Source organism: Centruroides vittatus, unplaced genomic scaffold (genome assembly GCF_030686945.1).
Source record: "Centruroides vittatus isolate TY-2023 unplaced genomic scaffold, ASM3068694v2 contig_979, whole genome shotgun sequence".
NCBI classification, from domain to species: Eukaryota; Metazoa; Arthropoda; class Arachnida; order Scorpiones; family Buthidae; genus Centruroides; species Centruroides vittatus.
In genome coordinates, this window is record NW_027122650.1 from 2001153 (window position 1) to 2024027 (window position 22875).

The 22875-nt window shown below is 26.8% G+C and overlaps 1 protein-coding gene across 6 annotated transcripts in view; it reads right to left on the reverse strand.

Moving 5' to 3' along the window:
• Window positions 1–22875, reverse strand: part of LOC136985830 (C-Jun-amino-terminal kinase-interacting protein 4-like) — a 150216-nt gene that overhangs the window by 57983 nt on the left and 69358 nt on the right. For 3 of the 6 annotated variants that reach the window (XM_067283198.1, XM_067283197.1, XM_067283195.1), the window contains one exon: window positions 10986–11012. The exons of the other annotated variants lie outside the window; for them this stretch is intronic. In XM_067283198.1, coding sequence (XP_067139299.1) covers window positions 10986–11012 — 27 coding nt within the window. The remainder of the gene's footprint in view (window positions 1–10985; window positions 11013–22875) is intronic. 6 annotated transcript variants of the gene reach the window in all.

Consider the following 22875-nt stretch of genomic DNA (forward strand, 5'->3'; position numbering starts at 1 on the left):
ATAAAAGATAAAAATTTTTTTTGTAAATAATATAAAATGAGATGTTCAAAAAAATAAAAATGAAATACAAATACAGCAAGACCCCACTTAACGCTGATTCGATATAATGCGGTCTGCTTGAAGCCTAAAAAGAGCTCAAAATTTACGCTGATTTTAATTTTCATGGCATTTTGTTCATTCATACATAATACAATTATTTACGAACACGAACCAAACAGCAAAAGGTGGCAAAAAGGTGTAGAACTGGAAAATAGAGATTCTGAAAATGAAGAACCCAAAGAATTTCTCTGCAGATTTCCTTAGTAAAGTTTGGTAACAATAACTGAAATCGTTAATCAAATTGTAGTGAATGATCCAGATTTTGGAAGGAGTGCAAAAGAAAAACCAGGCGTTTTGGATGTGATCTTAAGAATTTCAGAAGAGTCAGGAACTTCGCCACAAAAAATGAACTTTACATTTCTGTGTGCATATGTTAATGTGATATTTAACATATATTATTATGAAAATTAATATAAAAATAACCTAAAATTAAAGTAAAATCTGTTTATTTTTGGTCGTGTGTTCACCTATCCCTATTTACTCTATGTTAAAATGACCTAATGTTTCGCTTAGCACTTTGTCATCTAGGAACATACCCCCATGTTAAGTGGGATCTTACTGTAATATAAACCTTTTCGCAATGTTAATCAGACAAAATGTATTGATCAAAAACATATTAGAGATACTGATATATAGTTATTTGGCAATTTTAATTGAAAGTGCATTAGATACCGGCAAAGACTAGTGAGTCTCTATTACTAATTTACAAAATACATAGTTAACTAGAACCAATGAACCAGGCTTATTATACTTAATTAAATTTGTTGTGAGTATGATAATAATAATTGATTCTAATAATATTAATAATTGTTTCTAGTTAACTATGTTTTTTGTAAACTAATAAGTCTCATTTCATTTCTAAATGCTGTCATTTAAGAAGATTTGGGCACTTTTTAACTTTGAGAAAGATGTAGTCCAGTGATCAATAAACTTATAGAATCATTTATAATTACAAATTTTACATCTTAACTCATAAAATATGCTTCTGGTATTATGAAATTTTAAAAACTTTTAAATCTTTTTTGTTTCTTTTGTTGACTGTTTCAAGTTATCCTCCAAGTACAGAAGTTTGAAATAGTTTTATTATTTTTTATAATGTCAATTCAACTTCTTCTTGAAAAACTTGAAACACTTATAGTATAGTTTAGTATAGTATAGTATACTATTAGTTTTCCTTCTTTCATTCATTTCCTTTTTTCCTTGTTTGTTTACTAAAAGTTATGTGATAGGTTTTCTCAGAAGCCACACTTCAGATCTTCTATCTTCTTTCTTCACACTTAATGTCTTTTTACAGAAATAAAAAAATAACAGGAAAATTGTAGAAAATTCTATTTAAAAATAAATAAATAAATTAGGATTTAAAATTCTTCAATTACAAATGAAATAATTCTGTAAAAATTGACTAGGAGATTTAAAGAACATTGAAGAAAAAACAAAAAGACTTTATATTGATTCCTTTAATCACAAGAAGACCTAACAAAAGATTTTGTATCCAAAACAGTAAATAGAAATCAACACTGACAAGCTAATTTTAAATTTTGCTTGGCTTTTTTTATCATATGAAAGAATATCTTTCCACAACATTTCAATGGACAAAGATGCTTTTCCCTTTCTGTCAATGATGCCCTTTATTTTATCATGCTTTTTTCCAAATTCATAGAGATGCCTCCTTTCCTTCCTTTAACTACTGCTTTTTTCATAATCAGCATATATTCTCCTCCTTAGTTTCCTTTTATATTTCCCTGTCTGTCAAACAAAAACTGAAAACTGAATTTAGGTACAAAATAAAATAGTTGCAGAAATTGTCAATGACTTCCAATAATGTCTGAAGTTTCATTCTGAATGTAAATTTTTATATATTCTCTCTCTTACGATTTTGGATAGGTTTCATCAAACTTTATCAACTAAAACTGTTAGATACATCAAGATTCACAAAGTCAAATATCAATGGGTTAGCAACAATATGTTAGAACTACAGATAAAAGTTTTATGACTTGTTTTCATTTCTTTTTATTTTGAAATTTTTAACAAATATTGTTAAAAATTACTTAATAGTAATTTTCAACAAGTCAATTACATTAATGAATTCTCTATACCTAAGCAATAAAGATATTGACTAGTATTTGCTTATGCTAAACAACAGTACCCTCTACATAGAGCAGTGGTTTCCAACCTTTTTGTACCTGCCCCCCCCGTAAAAAAAATTGTTGCGCCCCCTTAATTTTTCTAACAATCTAATTTCATAAATACTCAACTGATATTATAATTTATTTAATGGGCTACAAAATAATATACAATATTATGTAAAAATATACATAAAAAAATAATTATTTATTATAAGAAATAATAATTTTAAATGTACTAAAAATAATGTACTATTATAACAGTTATGAAATTTACTAATATTAATTTAGAAGTTACCAAAGCGAAGTGTTTCATTCTATATATCAACGTGGTTATCGCAAGCACTACTAATGAACTAATTCTGTTCATAGACAATAGAAAAAAACAGATGCTTCTGTTTACTGAAGTTTGGTGCGAGTAAGCACGAGAATACCTGGGATGTTCCGAGTGCTTGTCTTTTGTTTCCTCGCCCCGCCAGTGCTTGGCTCCAAACGCGAAAGCGAGATGTTTTCATTCCAGCAAGAGTATGGATGGATGTTTTAGCATTTGTACCTGAAAAATTCGCGGCGAGGATTGTGGATTACATATACCTATTTTGCTGATTCATTTTTTGGACACCTATTTGACTTTTTTGGTTTGTATTTGAAAATGATATTTTGGAAACAGCTGCATTCCCCCCTTGCAACAGTCTCGCAGCCCCCTAGGGGGCGTGCCCCACAGGTTGGAAACCACTGACATAGAGGAAAACAAAAAAGTTTTGTCTCAAGTCAGCCAAAATTATAGTATTTTAGAAAGACTTATGCTAAAGCTGTTGAATTTTTGTTTTACATATTAAAAGTTTTGAATAAGAAATATTTTTAAATACACAATCAAAAGTAATGAATTATTTATCTAATTATAAAGCTAAATACTGAGCCACCATCTTTCTCAATAGTATTTATATTTATAACATTTTTTTACAATATGGTGTAATCTCCACGAAACTACTGGTATAAAGCAATAAAAATAATTTCAACCATATATAACTACTAACAAACCAGCATGAAATTGGTATGAAAGGAGGAAAACATTTGTAAAGTTTCACATATCTAAAAGCCTTTTACCGGTGCACATATCTTCACACTAAACAAAGTAATTACATGAAAATCAGCACCCTTAATCATCCAGCACAAATGTTTAACAAAATAAAAACGTTTTCAATCGTTTTCAACGGTCATCCTCAGTTAAAACTCAAATTAACAAAAGAACATTAAAATGGAATATAAGCAATTAAATATGAAAAATAATAAATGCGCATGTGCAACTACAAATAGATTGCGCATGACGCCTACTATACATATATTATACAATAAATGAATAAAATTATATAACAAAATACGTGGCCGCATCCTTGTATGTTATTATTATTTTTCATATTTAATTGCTTATATTCCATTTTAATGTTCTTTTGTTAATTTGAGTTTTAACTGAGGATGACCATTGAAAACGATCGAAAACGTTTTTATTTTGTTAAACATTTGTGCTGGATGATTAAAGGTGCTAATTTTCATATTAATTCTAATTTCCAGTATAATTAAAAGTTGGTTTCTAAAGTAATTACAAACGTTTTCAAACCTTAATGGTTCTTCTTCAGGTAACAATCCCCTAATGGAATGCACTTCGCTTCAAAGTTGAGAAGAAATACAATCTGGAACGTTGTCCCAACCCAATGACGTCAATATGGACCTGCGTGCTAAGCATGTTGTGCTCTATCTTATAGTTTTATCTAGTAGGGCCTGCCATGCCGTCGATAGAGCTATTTCGTCCTTGTAGTTAATGCAATTACCCTCATTAATGATGTTACGGCATATGTAGATTGTCTCCAACCATCTGAGGTGGTTAGTGCGGTGGGTGGTGTGAATGACCTTTGCCTGAGTGAAAATGCTAAAAGGCTTTTAGATACGTGAAACTTTACTGTTCTCCAGTGTAAATAGTCTACCATCTTTCAAAAACGTTTGTTTTCTGTTTGATTAAATCTACTTTATGCTGGTTTGTCAGTAGTTACATAGGGCTGAAATTATTTTTATTGATTTATGATGTGTTTTGTGAATACTGTAATTCTTGTATCTGGCAATTTACGAGTAATTTTGTCATAACTTATGATGTCAAGTGTTTGTGAATTCAGTTCTTGCTTGTCAAAAAATTTAGCTAAAATTTATTTCTCTTTTGTAAATATTTTTCAAATTTACATAATTAGTTAACTAATTTATTCTTTATAAAGTTAAATGATTTTTAAAATTACATGCATATAACCTTCTTTTTATTTTTTGGTGTTAATTGTTGTTATTAAAGTTATTTAAAGATATTGTTTATATTTAAAAATCTTATCTTAGTATTTTTATTTACTTTATAGGCTTGATGAATATTCAAACATATTTTATATAAAATAAGCAAATACATTCAAATGTTATAATATAATTTAATTTAATAAGATTCCTTCAAAAACTGAAACTTTTCTACTAAGCCACAATACATCATTTCCTGCTGTTTTCTGAATGCTATAGAACATTATAATTTGGAATGCTCATTTTTTTATCTTCTAGTTTTTTTTTGTTTTTTTGTTGAATAACCTGAGGCAGGCTCCTAAAGAAGACCATAAACATTTGTTTTGTAATAAAAATAAATTTGCTGGAAAAAGTGAGGAAGATGATCTATTGTGGCTTTGTTATAATTTATATTTGTAGGAATTTCATATTGAATTCCGTAGTAATTTGAAAAGTAAAAATATTCTGTAGCATTTATAACTGGGATTCCAAACAGGGTCGTAAAGCCTCCTGGAGTCAATAGAATTTTGAAAGGGGTTGGTGGAATTCAAGGGTCAATTGAGGGTCAATGAAAAAAATCATACTTATTGTATTTTTTCAAAAATTTCATATAATTTTCAATTAATAATAACAATCATGTGGAAAATTCATTTATTGATTTAATAATTTACTTGATATATTACACAAAATCTTAGGAAATAACATAAAAATTTTAAGGTGGGTCAATCGAAAAGAATATATTTTATATGGGGTCAATGGATGAAAAAAGTTGGAAACTCGATTTAGAAAGTTTATTCAATGCTGAATATAATCTAAATTTATGCCAAAAACGTTTGTTTTTAAATACAATTTTGGTAACCTTACAATAGCAGTGTTTATTATTATTCACTTTATGTTTCTATTTTACTGTAAATTAAATTCTAGTTTATTTTCATCTATTTCATGATAACCATGTCATTAAATTAATTAAGAAACATGCATTTGATATAGTTTTTATACATAAACATTAATTAATTGTATATTTAACAAGATCACAATCATATATTCTTTGTTATCAATCAGCTTTTAATTTTCCCAAATAAGACTTCTCATCTGCTAGAATCTACTTTAATTTGTATATTTTACTAATATATTTATAACTAACTGCATAACATGTTTTTTTTTTTTTAATTTTATATATATCCTAAAAACTATAATAATATTTAAATATCATACAATCCACTCTGTTACTCACTGCCAATCAGCTAGATGAGTAGTAGTCAACATTTTTCTAAAAGAAAAACTGCCTTTCTGGAATTTACATCTTTATTATCCTACCACTTTTAAGTTCTTACAAACCATCTTCAAGGACAGTAAAGACAAAAACACATGGTGTATGTTGAATAAATATGTTGTAATTTTCTGACATATTCTTGAGATATGATTTTTAATGAAGGCTTAAATTTTTATTTTGACTTTTTTTTTGTTACATTGACTGTTTGCAAAGATGGGTTATAAGAATACAAAGTGCTAGGATAATAGAGATGTAATCTACAGAAAAGCAGTTTTTCTTCTAGGTGAATAATTTGCTATCCCATAGGTTTGCAAGAGGATTAAGTGCAGTTTGCAAGAGGATAGGTTTGCAAGGGGTGGTTACAAGGTTTGCAAAAGGATTAAGTGCAAATAATGAAAATTTGTCAAACAGTTTTATGTTATTTATTGTAATATTTATAACTGAATCCATATTCAAGAGAAAGAATTATTAAAATCATCTTAAAATAAGTTAATTTTAATTTAACTTAACTTATTTTAGGAAGTCAAATAATTTAAATGCTTGATTTGAATGAGGAGTGAGATCAAAAATGTTAACAAATATATTAAAGTGGCAATTATGTTAAATTTATGGATTTTAAAATTTTGCTATTAATCTCATATTTTAAACTTAGGATAAAAATGTATAATACAATTTTAACTAACTTAAACACAATTCTAATTCTGGATTAATACATAAAATATATTATTTTTTTGTGCTGAATAAAAATTATATCTATAATTGTAGGAAAGTTCTTACACAACCTAAAGATTTTTATTAAAATTATATTTACTAAACTTGGTTTCTTTAATTTTTATGTAAAAACTTTATAATTTAATTCTTGATAATTACAATATTACAAATCAAAAAATAAGATAGTAATTCTATTTTAAATATCGTTAGACTTATATAGTATTATTTTCTTGTAAAATGAGATTTTCAATATTTTAAATTTTATCATCAAATTAAAAAAAAAGTAATTGTCTAATTAAGAATTTGATCTATTAATCTTTCAGTATTTTTTTTAATAGTTCTGACTAAAATAGAATGAACAGGCTTAATTTAACCATTGCTTATAAAAACTACTCTACAAATATTAACTCAAACAAAATACTCAGTTTTTTGATGTTAAATAAACATTATGTTTAATAGATCAAATGTTTCTGATATTACCAAATATCATCTTCAATCAAGAAACGAGAAAACTAACATCCAGGCGTTAAGTGTTTACGAATATCGCTATAATTACTAGCGCTTTCCACGAAACTATTTTCGTAAAAACTTAACGCCTGGATGTTCGTTTTCTCCTTTCTTGATTGAAGATGATATTTGGTAATATCAGAAACATTTGATCTATTAAACATAATGTTTATTTAACTCCAAAAATGGAGTTTTATTTTTTTGAGTTAACTTACTTATAAATTTAATACATTTTATCCAATCTTAAGTGCAATAGATACATCAGAATACAGTTCATTAAAATCTGCCAGTTGACAATTTCACTTTAATTATTTGGAAAGCAATAAGTTTTTTTTATACCTGCATGTTTCTTGATTTTTGTATAAACCAATAATCAAAAAAATTTGCTTTAATGGAGTTTAAAATCAAATATAGAATATATAACTGAAAGTTTTAATATTTTTATACCATATTTACATTACAAACACTTAAAACCAGGGCTGTGAAGTCAGAGTCGTGGGGGTTTTGTGTTTTTTAGTTGGAGTCGTCAAAAATTTGCCAACTCCCACTCCTTTTTACTTTCCCAACTTATGTATATAAAAAGTGGAAAAGTATTGGAATCATGTCAAATTTCACCCTCCATGTTTTTTTACAAATCTACATGTTTGGATACTTCCTGAACCCAAAAAATGTCAATGAATGAAAAAAAATTAGTGTGCACCAACACACGAATTTTTTTTCATTTATTTGAATTTGTTTAATTTCTTTATTCTCTGTTCTGATATATTAAACATCACCTCAGAATGTAAAGTTTAAGAAATGAAACTGCATGATATCATAGCTTGTGTATAAAGAGGCATTAATGCTATTAAATTTTGATTCTTAATTAAACGTCGACAGGGTGAAGACATAGAAAGGGTCATATGTCATATCTCCAGTGTGGTAGGACTTAATGAATATTTCACTTGTTATTAGCGTTCACCATTTTTTATAAAACTCATCTCTACCCTCAAAATTAAGTTTGAGTTCTAATATGAACACAGACAGAAAAGAAAATCTTACAAAATTTAAAGGTGATTTTTACAATGCAGTAGAAAAAGTAAATCACATTAACCGTTCTTCTAATTTAAATGTTAAAACAACGATATTGCACTATCCAGATATTATCCAAGATACAGCATTGCCATCAACCCAAATTTCAGTAGAGCATTTATTTTCTGCTCTTAAAATGATTAAATCTGATTTAAGAACTTCTACGAATGCTGGCTTTATAAAAGCAATTCTTTTTTTTAAAGAAATAATTCAGTTTATAACAGAGATGGAAAATAATAAATCAATCAATGTGGCAAAATAAGCAACATTTTTCTTTACTGGTCTAAATGTTATTTTTCTTATTCTTCACTTAGTTTAATATATGTGCATACTTATATATTATCTAATATACTTGTATATTATGTATAGTTTTTATTAAACTAATTTGTTTGTGTATGAATGTATTTACTATTTTCATTTATACATGCTTACCAAATACCATTGCCATCATCAAACAAGTCAATAAATATGAATTTATATATTAAGTAGCTGTGTCAAATTTTAACGTTAATTTTTTAAAATCATTTTATTTTGTATTTTTAAAAAAGTAATCCTTATTCCTTTCCCAGCTGTTATATGGTATAAGGCTATAACAAAGGAAAAGAATGAAGATCAGTCGAAAAATAACTTCCCCAGATTTTTACTCTTTTGGACTTGGGAAGCCTTGAAATGTAAAGTGCAAAAACATTCAGAGTTTTTTCTGTATGCACAGATGTTAGAATGTGTGGGGGGCATGATTTAGTTCAACCACTTTGAAGCTTTATAATTCCTGTTAAACCATCAGACTCCAATTCAAAAACCAGAGAAGTTATTAACCTTCAAACAGGGTGAACAAAAGCATGCCCCACACACAGACTAATATGTGTACATACAGGAAAAAAAACCTGAATCTTTTGCATATCTTGACATTTCAAGGTGTCCAGAGTCTAAAAATGTAAAAATTTGGAAGGGTCATTTTTGACCAATTGCTATGCTTTCTCCTCTGTTATATATTAAATATAACTGCCGGAAAAGCAAAAATGATCAAATACATATTTATATACTGACTATGTAATTACCGAGAGGAATCTTTTAGCTTTTGAATTAAAAAATTTCTACATTTTATCTTTATTATGACTATTTATTGAAGCTTTTATTCTGAGGTCATGTGATGACATCAGAATTCCCAACCCTATTTTGTTAACAAGTATGCCCCTGGTCAGAGTTGGAGTTGGATGGTAAGACAAAGTTGAAGTCGGAGTTGGTAGAGTTTTACATGACTCCACAACCCTGCTTAAAAGACAATAGATTTCTTTTATACAATAATATGTTACAAACAATTATGTTTCAATGGAAATTAAATATATTTATTATTATGGAACCAAAAATATAAATTTTAGAATATATACATAAATAAAAACAAACATTAAATTTAAAACTATGGAAAACAGAAAAATGAATAGAGCCTGAGATACAAATTCTAAAATATACAAAATAAAATTAATCAAAAAGTTAGAACAAAATATCAAGTTAAAAATTACTATTATGAAAATGAAAACCAACAGATTACTTATTATTATAGAATTTTAAAGCATTAAAGCAAAGTTTTTCATTTTTTTTTTTAATCTGTGGAACCATTTCTACATTTTAAACCAATTATCTGTAATTTATTTCTTCAAATAATTTTTGTATTTACAACGCCTTAAATACTCCTTTCAGCAAGACTTATTTAAGAATTTATTTAAACAAACATTTTCGATTTCTTTTCATAGATTTGTCAGGTTTAACAAGAAGATTCAAACTTTCAGTTCTAATTGACATTCTAACAGTTTTTAAAAACAAACTGAAACAAGATTTGGAATGTGAGCAACTGCATATTTTAACTTAATATTAAATATAATATATATATAATATTACACAATACAATTTAGTGATAAATATATTGTCAAAAAATCATATTATGTAATATTTTATACATATTACACATATTAATATTAAGTTAAGATATGCAGGTGTTCACATTCTAAAAGATCTTATTTCAATTTATTTTTTAAAAATTGTTAGAACAACAATTAGAACTTAAAGTTCAAATCTTTTTGTTAAACCTGATGCAGACCTATGAAAAAAAATTTAAAACATTTGATTAAATTAATTTATTTAATCAAATGTTTTTAAATTTTTTTCATACCATGGTAAGGTGGTAAGGTGTTGTTCAAGCTAAATTAGTTTCAGCTTACATAGGGGGGTTTTTTATACATAGCTATATATATTAATTATATGTTACTTGTTTATATATACATATGTAATTATCATATACATGCAATTAAATTCTGTTATTGAAAAATTACTTGAAAGTAATTGAAAAAACTTATTGTTATTTCATTAATTAAAAAATATTTTCCTATATTAATTAAAAAATATTTTCCTATATATTTATATGTTATTATGAATTACAAAGAAACAGCTTTGAAAAGTTTTAGTTAGAACCTATTCAGTTCTTTCCTTTATTTACTTATAATATCAATTTTTCTAAGAAATAATGAACTAAGAATGACCTTTAAATCAAGAACTGAAACATATTTTTAATAAACTCAAACTGTTTCTTTAAAATCAATTTTTGAATTGTTTCATTTAATTTATTCCACAATAGAATTTAATGAATATACTTTTTCATATATGGCATTAAAATTAAAAAATTTAAAAAAATTCAAAGAATGCAAGAAACTTGCATCTTAGTTTTTCTACATTCTTTGATTTTATATTATTAAATAATCTGTAGTCTATTTTATGTAAAAATAATTATTCAATATTTAAAAAAATTCTTACAAAGAATTTAAAATATTGGGTTTAAAATTCAATTGGTCCAATTATGTAATTTACGTTAATAATAATAAGTTTAAAAAAAATCACTATCTTACATTACTCCTACTGAATCAGACCTGTAACTAAATAATATCAAAATAAAGAATGAAAATATATTTGATATAATATTACATATATTGATTTTAAGTAATTTAAAATCATATAAATTTAATGTGAAAAATATGCTGTTTTTCAAGCAATAAATCAATTTTATTGTTTTATTGCTTTTAATATATAAAGGATTTATTATTATTTTTTAACAATAAAGTAAAGGTTAAAAAATCAATATTTTAATTTCAAAAACAAAATGAAATTAAATAGGTCAAAAAAATATGAAAATTTTGTGATAAAGACATTAAACAATATGAGATAATTAAATATAAAATATAATGTATAGTCATAAAAACATCATCAACTGGAGTGATAAGTATATGTTATTGTATAAATGTTATCATTACATTCTATCATGTGTGTTCTACTACAACAAACCTCAAAATTACACATTGTATTCTTATCAATCTACACTCGTCTTAATCTAGACCAGTTTTATTTGTTTTGTAGCTAAATATTTTAGCCAAAAACAAAAAGAAATCATGAATTAATTTTAAAAAATGTCAAATTTGTAAAATTAATATGTACTACATATTTTAACATAAATATATGCACTAAAAACAGTATAAAATGTTTTTAAATATATATGTATCTGTCCAAAATCTATTCTGACTTTTATTTGTATATAAGCCTGCTAATCTGAACAGTTAGTGAGAATGCAGTCTATTTTTTGTGCCTATTATGCAGACGATGTTTCATAATTGTTTAATTGGATTGTTTTAACAACAAGTACTTTAAATTTTTTGTTTTGAGAACATTGTTATGTGCATATTTTTTAACTTTAGCTATGTTTTAAGACTATGCACATGATTTGCAACGAATTAATTTTTAAAAACGTTCTAAAGCTTGTTCGGTTTGTGTTCGTACTACGTTTTAATTTTAAATTGTTCTTTTCTTGAGAAAGGTCTTTGAACAAGACTGAAAACGTTTGAAATATTAAAGTTTGGCTGCACTATTTAAAGGTTTTTGAGTAGGTGTTCAGAACATTCAATTAAAAAATATATATATTGTGCATTATGTATCATTTAGTTGAAGAAGATATCATTCAGCATAACTTACACTCTGCAGTAAACTAATTAATTCTCAAACACCTTATTTTACTGCAAAAACATTCATTAATTAAACATTCACAAATGTTTTCGACCTGTTTTACAAGTTGTCTTCAGGTGAATCGTATAGTTATCAACCATCATACATAGAACATTTGTAAACAGAAGTTTCAAATTTTTACATTAGAACACATTTAAATATTGGAATAAAATATCTCTTTTAGAAAACTAATTCTATGGATTGTCAATTCAGGAAATCCAGCTTACAGTTTGCCTTTATAACCTTCAGAGAAAGTTAAAAAAAGCATCTTATGAACTATGGCCAGTGTTACCATTGAAATCTAACTCATACTCAGCAGTAGACTAATTAATTCTCAAACACCTTATTTTGCTATGAAAACATTTTGTATTTGTTTGTTTGTCTATGTTTAATAAACATTTTTTCAACAGAATAAGGCCAAACACTAATGTTTTGCTGAATTCTTTTTATCACTCTTTTTATATTTTAAGTTATAACATTCCATCACTTTTTTTCCATTCTGAATTCATTCTTTTAACCTGAAGATGATAACTCAAGGCAACTGAAAACTTTTGTTTTCCTTCAACATTTTGTTTTGAGCTGGATTTTTGGTTTTGTAAGTGATATTTATAATTTAATTCAGTATAGGGTATTTATTACTTAGTAGGTGGCTAGGCCAGCCAAATTCTACAGGAAACTGGTAATTCTAATTTGATGAATGTCTGAGAAGCAAAACTTCTTACTCCAATGTCAAGCTAGGAGTCTGTATCCAGCGTAGATCTATAGAATTAGACTGCCATATGAATGTGTTGTGCTGCTTCCTACAATCAGAAGGCCATGACTACAAAAAGCTATTCGACTAATCATAAGACAGATCCTGATGAAGCTTATCAAGTTTGAAATGATTTCCATATTCATGACCCAGCCTTACTATACATCAATTCAAGGATTGTTAGACTCATCAACTCTATAACAATGAGGCTTAAGAGGAAGCATACCAAAAGAATCAAATGGCTAGCTAGCTTCCCTGTATTCAAGAAGACAATGAAATCACATAGTATCATCATATATTGGGACAACATTTCCCTGTCCAAGCAATTAGTGGATGCCACCAGCTTCAGACCATTATACAACTCTCCTGCTACTTTTCCAGAAGCCAGAACACATCAATCCAGATATTGAAAATCATCTTGAGAGTCTGACATCAGTAAAGAATACTACAGGTGGAAAGCTTGGTTAACCATCTGCCACCATAACACACAGCTCCCAAACACCTCCATTTGACATTCCATCAGACCATTCACTCAGAGTGAATGGCTGATAACGATGTAGTCCTATGTAGGGCAGAACATAGTCCTCAAATCTAAAGAACATAAATCTAAGAACATAGTCCTCATGTAAAGATCAATATACAAACAGGCATATTTAATTATGCACTGAAATGGAATGCACCATTGCTGTTGCACCTTCTGACTACTTGCAGAGGCTACACAACAGTGTCATATATTGCACTAGGACACCTTGGCATGTGCTTTAAAAATGATCATATCTCCATCTCATCTCGGCACTTTCTGTTCCAAGAACTTTTGCCTTTGACAAAGCACATACATAAACCTGGATATCAACTACATCTTGTCATGGAGAAGTTGGAATCTCCAACAATACTAATCAATAAAATGCTTAACCAGTACATCACAAATAACTTATATAACTACAACTGGAGCATTAAGAACTCTATACAACTCTTGGATCATCTACACAACCTTCAGATTTGAGACTTAAAGCCACACCAACTGCTGTATAATATTGGGCTATATTTTGCTGATAATAATTTAAATTACTGACTACACATACATCACAGTATGTGATTTCAAATAGATGTAACTGTCAATCAAAACAGAACCATGCTTCTACGCACCCTGTAACTTTCCTCTCAATCACAGGCAAAGAAGGCAACTTCCATGTGGATATATTAGAGTTTGCTGACTTAACTTGCCACTCTGCCTCTTTTCAATTTGAGGAAATGGCTTACTTGCAGCACAGAAGAGTGCCTATGGGAAGCCTCCTTTTGGGCACAATGTGAGTTAATCATCAGGCAACTAGAAAATCAGGTCCTATGAACATGACATTGTCCTATATTCCAGGTATATTGATGACCTACTAATTATTTGGTGTCATAAGCCAAACATCAACATTTATCTGAATTCTTTCAAAAACAATCCTTTTGGCCTTCATTTACAGCCAGAACAAAAATATACTTGTGTTGATCATTTTCTAGATATCAACATACACATACAGGATGGCAGTATTTACACATCAGTATACCATAAAACCACTTACAATACAATTTTCATCCTGGCCTCCTCACACAATCCCTTTCAATACAAGTTAGCAGCATTTAGAGCCTTGATGAAAAGAGCATTCACAGACTCTTCTACTATCATAGAAAGAACTCGGGAATTGAGGTACATAACTGAACTGGTTGTCCAGCATGGGTATCCATCTCAATTAATAAAAAGTTTAATAAACAAGTATGTGGAGCAAGACCAAAATACATAAACAGTGGATCATAAATTCAAGATTGTGCAGTATAACATGAACCTGATGGCCATATACTAAGAAGTAGCAGAGACAACAACCTTTCCTTGGCCTAGAGAAGGAACCTCACCATCTATGCTCTTCTTAGAAATACCAAGGACCCCTTAGAATAAGATGTACAGTACCCTCCAGTTGTGTACTCCATATCCCTTCAGGATAACAAAGATGGATAACAAAGATGAATATATTGTAGCCCAGCACTGTAAGTGCTGGGGCTACAATATATTCATTAAAACAACATTTATAAGAACATCTCAATACAATTAATAAAAGGCAAATTACTACAGCATTAGCCACACACACCTTGGATGGAGATATGAAAGTGAACATTGACAATGTACTGTACATCTTATTTACCATATACAGGGCCTCCACAACTTAAGTACCTTAAATTGTTAGAAATTTTCAAGGCCAGTATAAACAACACAGCTATCAACTACAAGGACAATAAAATGTTATCCACAGTTTGGGGAGCATTATTTGAAATTTAATATTACTTTTTACATCCCAATGCAACCATTTGACTGCCTACTGCCAATCAGACATCATTCTTTTTATATTTCAAATTATAACATCCCATTTCTTGTTCTGTTCTGAATCCATTCTTTTAACCTAAAGATGGTTGCTCAAGACAATTGAAAACGTTTGTTTTCTTTCAATGTTTTGTTCTACAAGCTGTATTTTTGGTTTTGTAAGTGATCTTTATAATTTATATCCAGTATACAGTGTGTTTATTACTTACTAAATAAAATAGAATCTCTAATAGTTAGAGAAGTAATTCATTAAATAATAATCTGCATTGTTCTTTAGAAATAATATAAATTTCACAAAGTAATAGGAAAAATAATTTTTAAAAAATAATAGCTTTCTAATGATAGCATAAAGCCACATTTCTCAACCATTACTCCACAGTCCATGTATGGAGTTTTAGGGGTCCATGACCCAAGAAACATCGAAAACCACTGGTATAAAGTATTCAAAATATTAAGTAATTAATTTATTATTTTTAAAAAAACAGCATATTTTTCATAAGATGTAAACAATTAAAATTTATAAAATGACAAAAATTTGACTTTATTTTTGACATTATATTCAATTTAAATATTAACTGAAATTTCATTTTTAAAAAACATATCATACTATTTAAAAATGAAATTATATTTGAAACATGTTTCTAATATATTTTTAAAAAATGATCATTACATTTAAAAAAATCACATAATTATTTATAATAGGATATAAATTATTAACTAAAATAAAATCAGAAATGTAAAATAGCCCAATAATTAAGAATTCTGACTTTAAAATTCCAAAATCTTTAAACTTCAAAATTTTTCCAAACTCAAACAAGCAATTAAATCTATTCAACAAAATTCTCTATTGGAGTCAAATTCACATTTAAAATAAGTACATTTCCAAGAGTTTTTAAGCATTACTGCTGAGCATTAAAAAAAAAATTTTTATGAGGGAAGAATTAATACATTTTTTAAAACATTCCAAACAAATTCTAGTAGTTTTTAGTTCTTTAACTAGAAATCTGACAAATATTGTAATGTAGCAATTATTTTAAATATTAAACATCTAATTCAAAATATTAGCATTATATATAATATTTAAACACAAAATAATATTCATACAAGTTTTTATTCAAGGTTAAAGATTTTTCAATATTTTTGAAAATATGAAAAATTTTTGAGACTATTATAATCACACAGTATTTTTGACATTATAGTTAGTTATAACAAAAAATGGATGTCTATTTCAGAGTTTAAATTTTAAACTTATTTTTTATCTTTTCTTTAAAATTATGTTTCATTATTTCTATGATGCATTTATTTTCTATCCCCCTTGTTAATAATTTCTCCTACAGCCACTTTTGTAAATCCATAATTCATATGTTTCAATATTTTTTCTTTATCAAATGTCTTCAATAATTTCATCTATTTTATTTCATTTCTACTTCTCACTAATATTATTTTTCCTAATGCAACTATTTCTAATCCTCTTCTTATATTGCTTTAAAGTTCAGAAATTATTTAGCTTTCAACTACTTATCTACTTATGCTTATTGGTAGAGATCATAAACATCCATTAACCTGATTTTTAGATTAATGCCAGATGATTACTGGATTAAATTGGGCTATAATAATACTGCTATTTAATAATTAAATGTCAAATAATTTGGAGGCAGTTTGATCGAGGGATATAATGCCTTAAAATCCAAAACTGTCATACATTCCTCATCCATGAGCGCAACATTTTCCAGCTTTTGGATCAAGTCTATTGAGTTTTTCATCGAAAAAGGCGAAACTTGCATATTTTTTTTGTATAAATTTAAGAAGTTTTTCTATATTGAAAGTTGGAGCATTACACATTGGATGAGGAATGTATGACAGTTTTGGATTATAAGGCATTATACCCCTCGATCAAACTGCCTCCATGCTTTTGTGCCTTGCGAGACTTTTTATTCGTCAAATAATTTTGCCTAATGGTAAGTATTAGGTGCCATTTCTTGATAAATTTAATAATAATTAATTTAGAAAGTTCTGGAAGAAAAGAATTGGCCTGGAGTGAAACTCAAACCCACAATTCCTGCTTGAAGTCATCCCCAGTTGATTTCATAAGCAATCAGTATGGTTATATCTAATGTCCCCTCTAGGCTGCGCGGTCGCACACTTCTCAAATTGTTGCCAAGCACAAGAATTTGTGCGCCGTGAAGGTGAGTATGCACACTGATTTGAATTGTTATTCACTTATTTCTCACTGTCTGCAACATGATTATTGCTACGTATATTTCGATTAAATACATTAAATCATTGACAAAAGATAATATTTTGTATGGAAGTATGTTATAAAATGAACTTTTTGCAACGTTTATACAGTATTTGGCGTGAAAATTATCATAGCAATATTTGTTATAAAATGAATTTAACCTCTACTTTATAATTAATTATTTTAATTTTCATAGGAAAAAATAAGATTTTATATATACTGTATATGCTCATAAAAATTTTTTGCTCAGAGAAGTATATGTTCTGCTCATCTACAAAAAAATTAGAGGGAACGTTGGTTATATCTAAATAATAGTTATAGAAGTGAAGGTAGAGTTATAGAGTTATAGAGGACTGGATAGTGTAACTGATAACAAAGTGGGAGTTGCAGGTTCAAGTCCTGCTCCAGGCCAATTCTTTTCTTCCAGAACCTTTTAAATTAATTATTAAATTTATCAAGAGATGGCACCTAACATCTACTTCTAGACCAAATTACTTGAAATTTAATCATTAAATAGAAGCATAATTATAGTCCCATGAAATATGGCAATTCTTTGGTATTAATCTGTAAAGATTTATTTTTTATCAAACAGAAATTGTACACTCTTGGCATGATCTTAGTATCTACTTTTTCAATATTGCTATGAAGCATACTAATAATGCCAAATTTCTATTAAAGTCTTATATTTTTTTTTTTGTTTTATAAATCTTGATAAAATTAGTTTTTAATTTTTTTTTATTGCATTATAGCTGTTTTCTTTCTTACTATAGCATTGTAGTAAATTCCAAGATATTTCTTTACTTTTATCATGAATTTCAATTTCTTTAAATATTCAAATTATTTTTAGTCTCCAAATTGGAGTTATTATTATTAAACACTCAAACTTTACTAATTTATAAGTCTATGGACCTCATAAATATAGAAATGTAATTGGTGTAAATTTCTCTTTTTCTGTAAACTGGTATATGAAACAGATTACATTTTTTATAAATAAAACTATCTAAATAATATAATTCTGTATACAATTAGCTGATCTTATTAACACAAGCTTTAAATTCAAAAACATTTAAAAACTGAATGGGGTTTCATTTCCTTCCAAAGTAACAAATATATCATCTGTATAAAATTTAAAACTTTTGTAAAATATACCATATTTATAATAAACTCTGTTATTGCTCTTACAAGTAAAGAATTTACAGCACTCTTTTCTATTTATCATAAACAGAATCAAAGTAAAAACATCTTATACATTTTAATAAACAGCAGACAAATAAAACTGGTTTTCTAACATGAAAGAATAGAATATTCAGGTATTTAATATTTTAAAGTAAAAAAAAATTTTACATATAACTGTTGCTAAATTACTGTTTTTCTTTATATCTTCCATCAGGGGGAAAAACAAATATTCCCAAAATTTATTTTATTTTTAAAATGTCCTTTCTTCATGATTGTGTTAAATTGTATTTATGCTTTTGTTAAAAAATTTTTCCTTGAAGATTAGCAGTAATACTTTTTAAAGTACTTATCAGAATTAAATTTATAGTTAAGGAATATGTTCCTAAAGTATTTTTCTTTTAACAAACTTCAAATTTTTTTGAACTTTATTCCATCTTTAGAAAGTTGACCACAAATATAATTCTTTAACAGAGATTACAATAAACAGAATACTACTGTTGACAATTTCTTATAAAACATTTCCAATTTTATTCCAATAAATTTCTAGATATGTTTAAGATTAAACAAACATTGAATTTCTTAATCATCAGGCTGGTTTTATACTCTATGTCTATACTAAATAAAAAGTTATTAATAATATATTCTTTTAAATAATTTACATACACATAATGTTACATGATTTGCTTTAGTTATATGATTTTACATATAACTAAAGTCCAAATTTTATAATCCAAACTCAATCAATCAGGTTATTTTTAGATTATAATATTAATGATTAAACTAATTAATTTGGTCTAAAGGTGACAGTTATGTTGCCATCTTATATTAAATTTATTAATCAAATAATTCCTATTGTAATATAAAAATAAATTGATTGATTAAGATTAAGTTAATATTATGTAATATTAAGTATATTATTGATTTTATTATATACCGTATTTTACGAACTATAAGACGCACTTTCTTCTTCGAAAAATTGCCTCCAAAATTCAGGTGCGTCTTATAGTCCGTAGCATCTTATAGGTTTTTTTTTTTTTTTTTTTTTTTTTAAATTGTTTAAAAATTAAGGTGTGTCTTATAGTCCGTAAAATACGGTAATTAATTTCATTTTAATATTACAGTAGAGCGTCGATAAGTGGAACGTCGATAAGTGGAATGGCCGGAAAGTGGAACGATTTTCAGTCAGACTGTGTCGTGCTGAATCGAATGTTTTTGATACTAAATTTACTTCTAAAGTATAATTTTCATGTTTTTTATATTCTTTAATATATTTATTTTGTTTGTACAAAATGCAGAAATAATTTTTAACGATACGATAGCCTCGATGATTATTATAAAAATTTTCGTTAGGCTTAAAATCGACGAAAATTCAACACGAAGCGACACGCAACGGAGAAAAATTCAACAGGAAGCGATACACAACGGAGAAAAATTTGAACATCAGACAGGTTAATGTATTTTTTCGTACAAAGTCGGAAACTGGAACAAATCATTAACTAGAAGGACCCCAGTCCCCAATTGGTTCCACTTATCGACGCTCTACTGTAATTAAAAGTAAATAAGAAACTTAAAAATTAACACAAACATTATTAATTCATATAAATTTAATATTGATATAATTTTATGAATTATTCATAAAATTATTTATAATATTCATACCAGTATTTCATCTGTAAAATGTTCTTTACTACTAAATAGTAAAGAATTTTACTATTTAAAATGTAATTTAAAATGTAAAAATTACTATGTAAACCTAATGTATTGTACGCTAGAATAAAAAACTACAAATTATTTAGAACAATGGCTTTAGATATGACTAAAGATAGGGGAAGTAAATACTTAAGTACAATGTTGGAATCTTTCAGAAAAAAATCAATGAAAGTGGTCACATAATCTAGCTAGTAGCAATATTTTCTGTTAATATGAAATTAAACTATGGATTCTAAAATTACATAAATATGGGAGAAAAGATAAACAGGATTATAAATGCCATTATTAGAGAATTTTTTTATTATAGACAGTTCCATTTAAATTCTTATGATTAATTTTAAATGAAATATAGTCAAGTTATTACTGACTTTTTTAATCTACAAATAAGAAAATTCCACAAAAGAATTTCTCAAAATTGATTTCCTTTTATAAAGAATTAAAATAAATAAATATTTAATGCATAAGTTTGTCTTCATCAAAGTTAGCTATAAAAATAAAAAGTTTAACAAATAAATCATAAAAACATGTTAACATATAAACATGCAAAATAAATATAAAACATAACATAGGTCTACTCAATGTTTTCATTTAGAAAAAAAGTGCATAATTATTAAGTTTATCTGGCATTAAAAGCCTTTTTTTTTCTATTTTATATTCTTAATGGCCAATATAATGATCTATCAACTGAACAATGTTCATCAAAATGCCAGTCACGAGTAGCCCCCAGAAGCAACAATCTTATTATATAGTATACAATATGAATGGTGTAATGTGTTGCAGAACAAGCAATGCTAGTTAAAGATCTTATAATTGTTAAGTTATTGTACCCATTAACACTAGATTTAGCAAAAATATGTATTTGGCAGTAAATGTGCAATAAATTAGAATACCAATGTTTAAAAATAATATTAGTGAAAAAGGGATAGGCTTCATTTCAAAGTTTCAATGAATAAAAATCTTTAAGATTAATAAAAAACATAAGAGAAAAATAAAAAAGTTTTCCACTATTTTAATAATGTTTTACTGCATTCTACTTTAATGCAAACAGCTCTCAATAAAGATTTTATTAAGTTTTGAAATAATAATAAATAATACAAATGAAGGGGCAGTGCTGCTTACATTCATCAGTGTTGGGAAATTTTGATGACAAGTCAAATTACTCATGTTTTTTTGTAGTGTGTATGAAATTAAAGTATACCACTTTAGGCCACTCTGGACACAGAACTGTTAGAGACAGATTAATAAAATTTTGTAGGCACATTTATCTTGACATGGACAGAATTTCAAACAGTTTCTCTGATGCTGATGTAGTGCATACAGTGGTTCCATTATACATCCCTAATGGCAATAGTGTTTGAATTTGGAACAATTTAGCTCTATTTACCTGGTGAGGGCTCATAAATAGAGCTAAAAAGCATTTAGTAAAGTGATTTAACTACCCCAGTAGTAAGGTGTTTTTATATTTAGTTGAAAACAGAAGCTGGGTTAGAATGAATTAGGATATATAGTATTTATTTTAACAGTTCTTAAAACTTTTTAAAGAAATAGTTTAAAAATCCTAAAGAAGTTATAAATTTTACAATAATTCCACTGAATTCATTTCTTAAAAGAAAATTGTTTACAACAAAGTTATAAAACAGAACATATTTAAGTTTAATGCAAAAAAGAACTTTAAAAGATAAGATAAAAGTAAACTTCTAGAAATAAACTATTAAGAATAAAATAATGAATCTCTTATCAAAAACATGTTGTGTCTTAAAAATTTACCTTGCCACAATAAGTGCTTGAAATATAAATCTATTTAATAACTGTTTACACTGTTTAATTTTTCAATGATCTTTATATTAATTATTATCATAATTTTCTCTATTAATAATATTACAAGAAACAAAAATTTAACTTCTGTTATTGAATTTCTTAAGATAGAAATTCTGATACTAGAAATTAAGTTATTTATTCTTGTATATCAGGCATTACTAGGATAAAAAAAAATTTAACCAAAACTAATACATGCAATCAAATCATTAAAAAAAGCATATTCTGCATATTGCATAAAAGTAAAATGTGTAAAACCATAAAAGAAATGCATTAAATCTGATTAATTACTAATTACAAACATTTTTAACTACAACTGAAAGTAAATTTTGTTCAGATATTTTAATTTTAGTTAAAAATGTTTTTAACTATTAATTAATCAAATTTAATGCATATAATGTTGCTTTTGTGATTTGACATATCTTATATCTTTTAATAAATTCAAAACTTATTGTAATTTTAATAATAAATATTAATGTAAAAATTACAGTAATATTTATTATAATATCTTTCAATTTTTTAATTTAATGTTTTATGATGTTTGCAAAAAAATACTTTCACATTTAAAAAAATCATATTAATAAATTAAATTGTAAATTCTATTTTATTTGCAAAATCTTAATATTCACTTTACATACATCTAATCTGTGTAACTTTGTGTCCAAAGAATTATTTCCACAAAACTACATTTATATT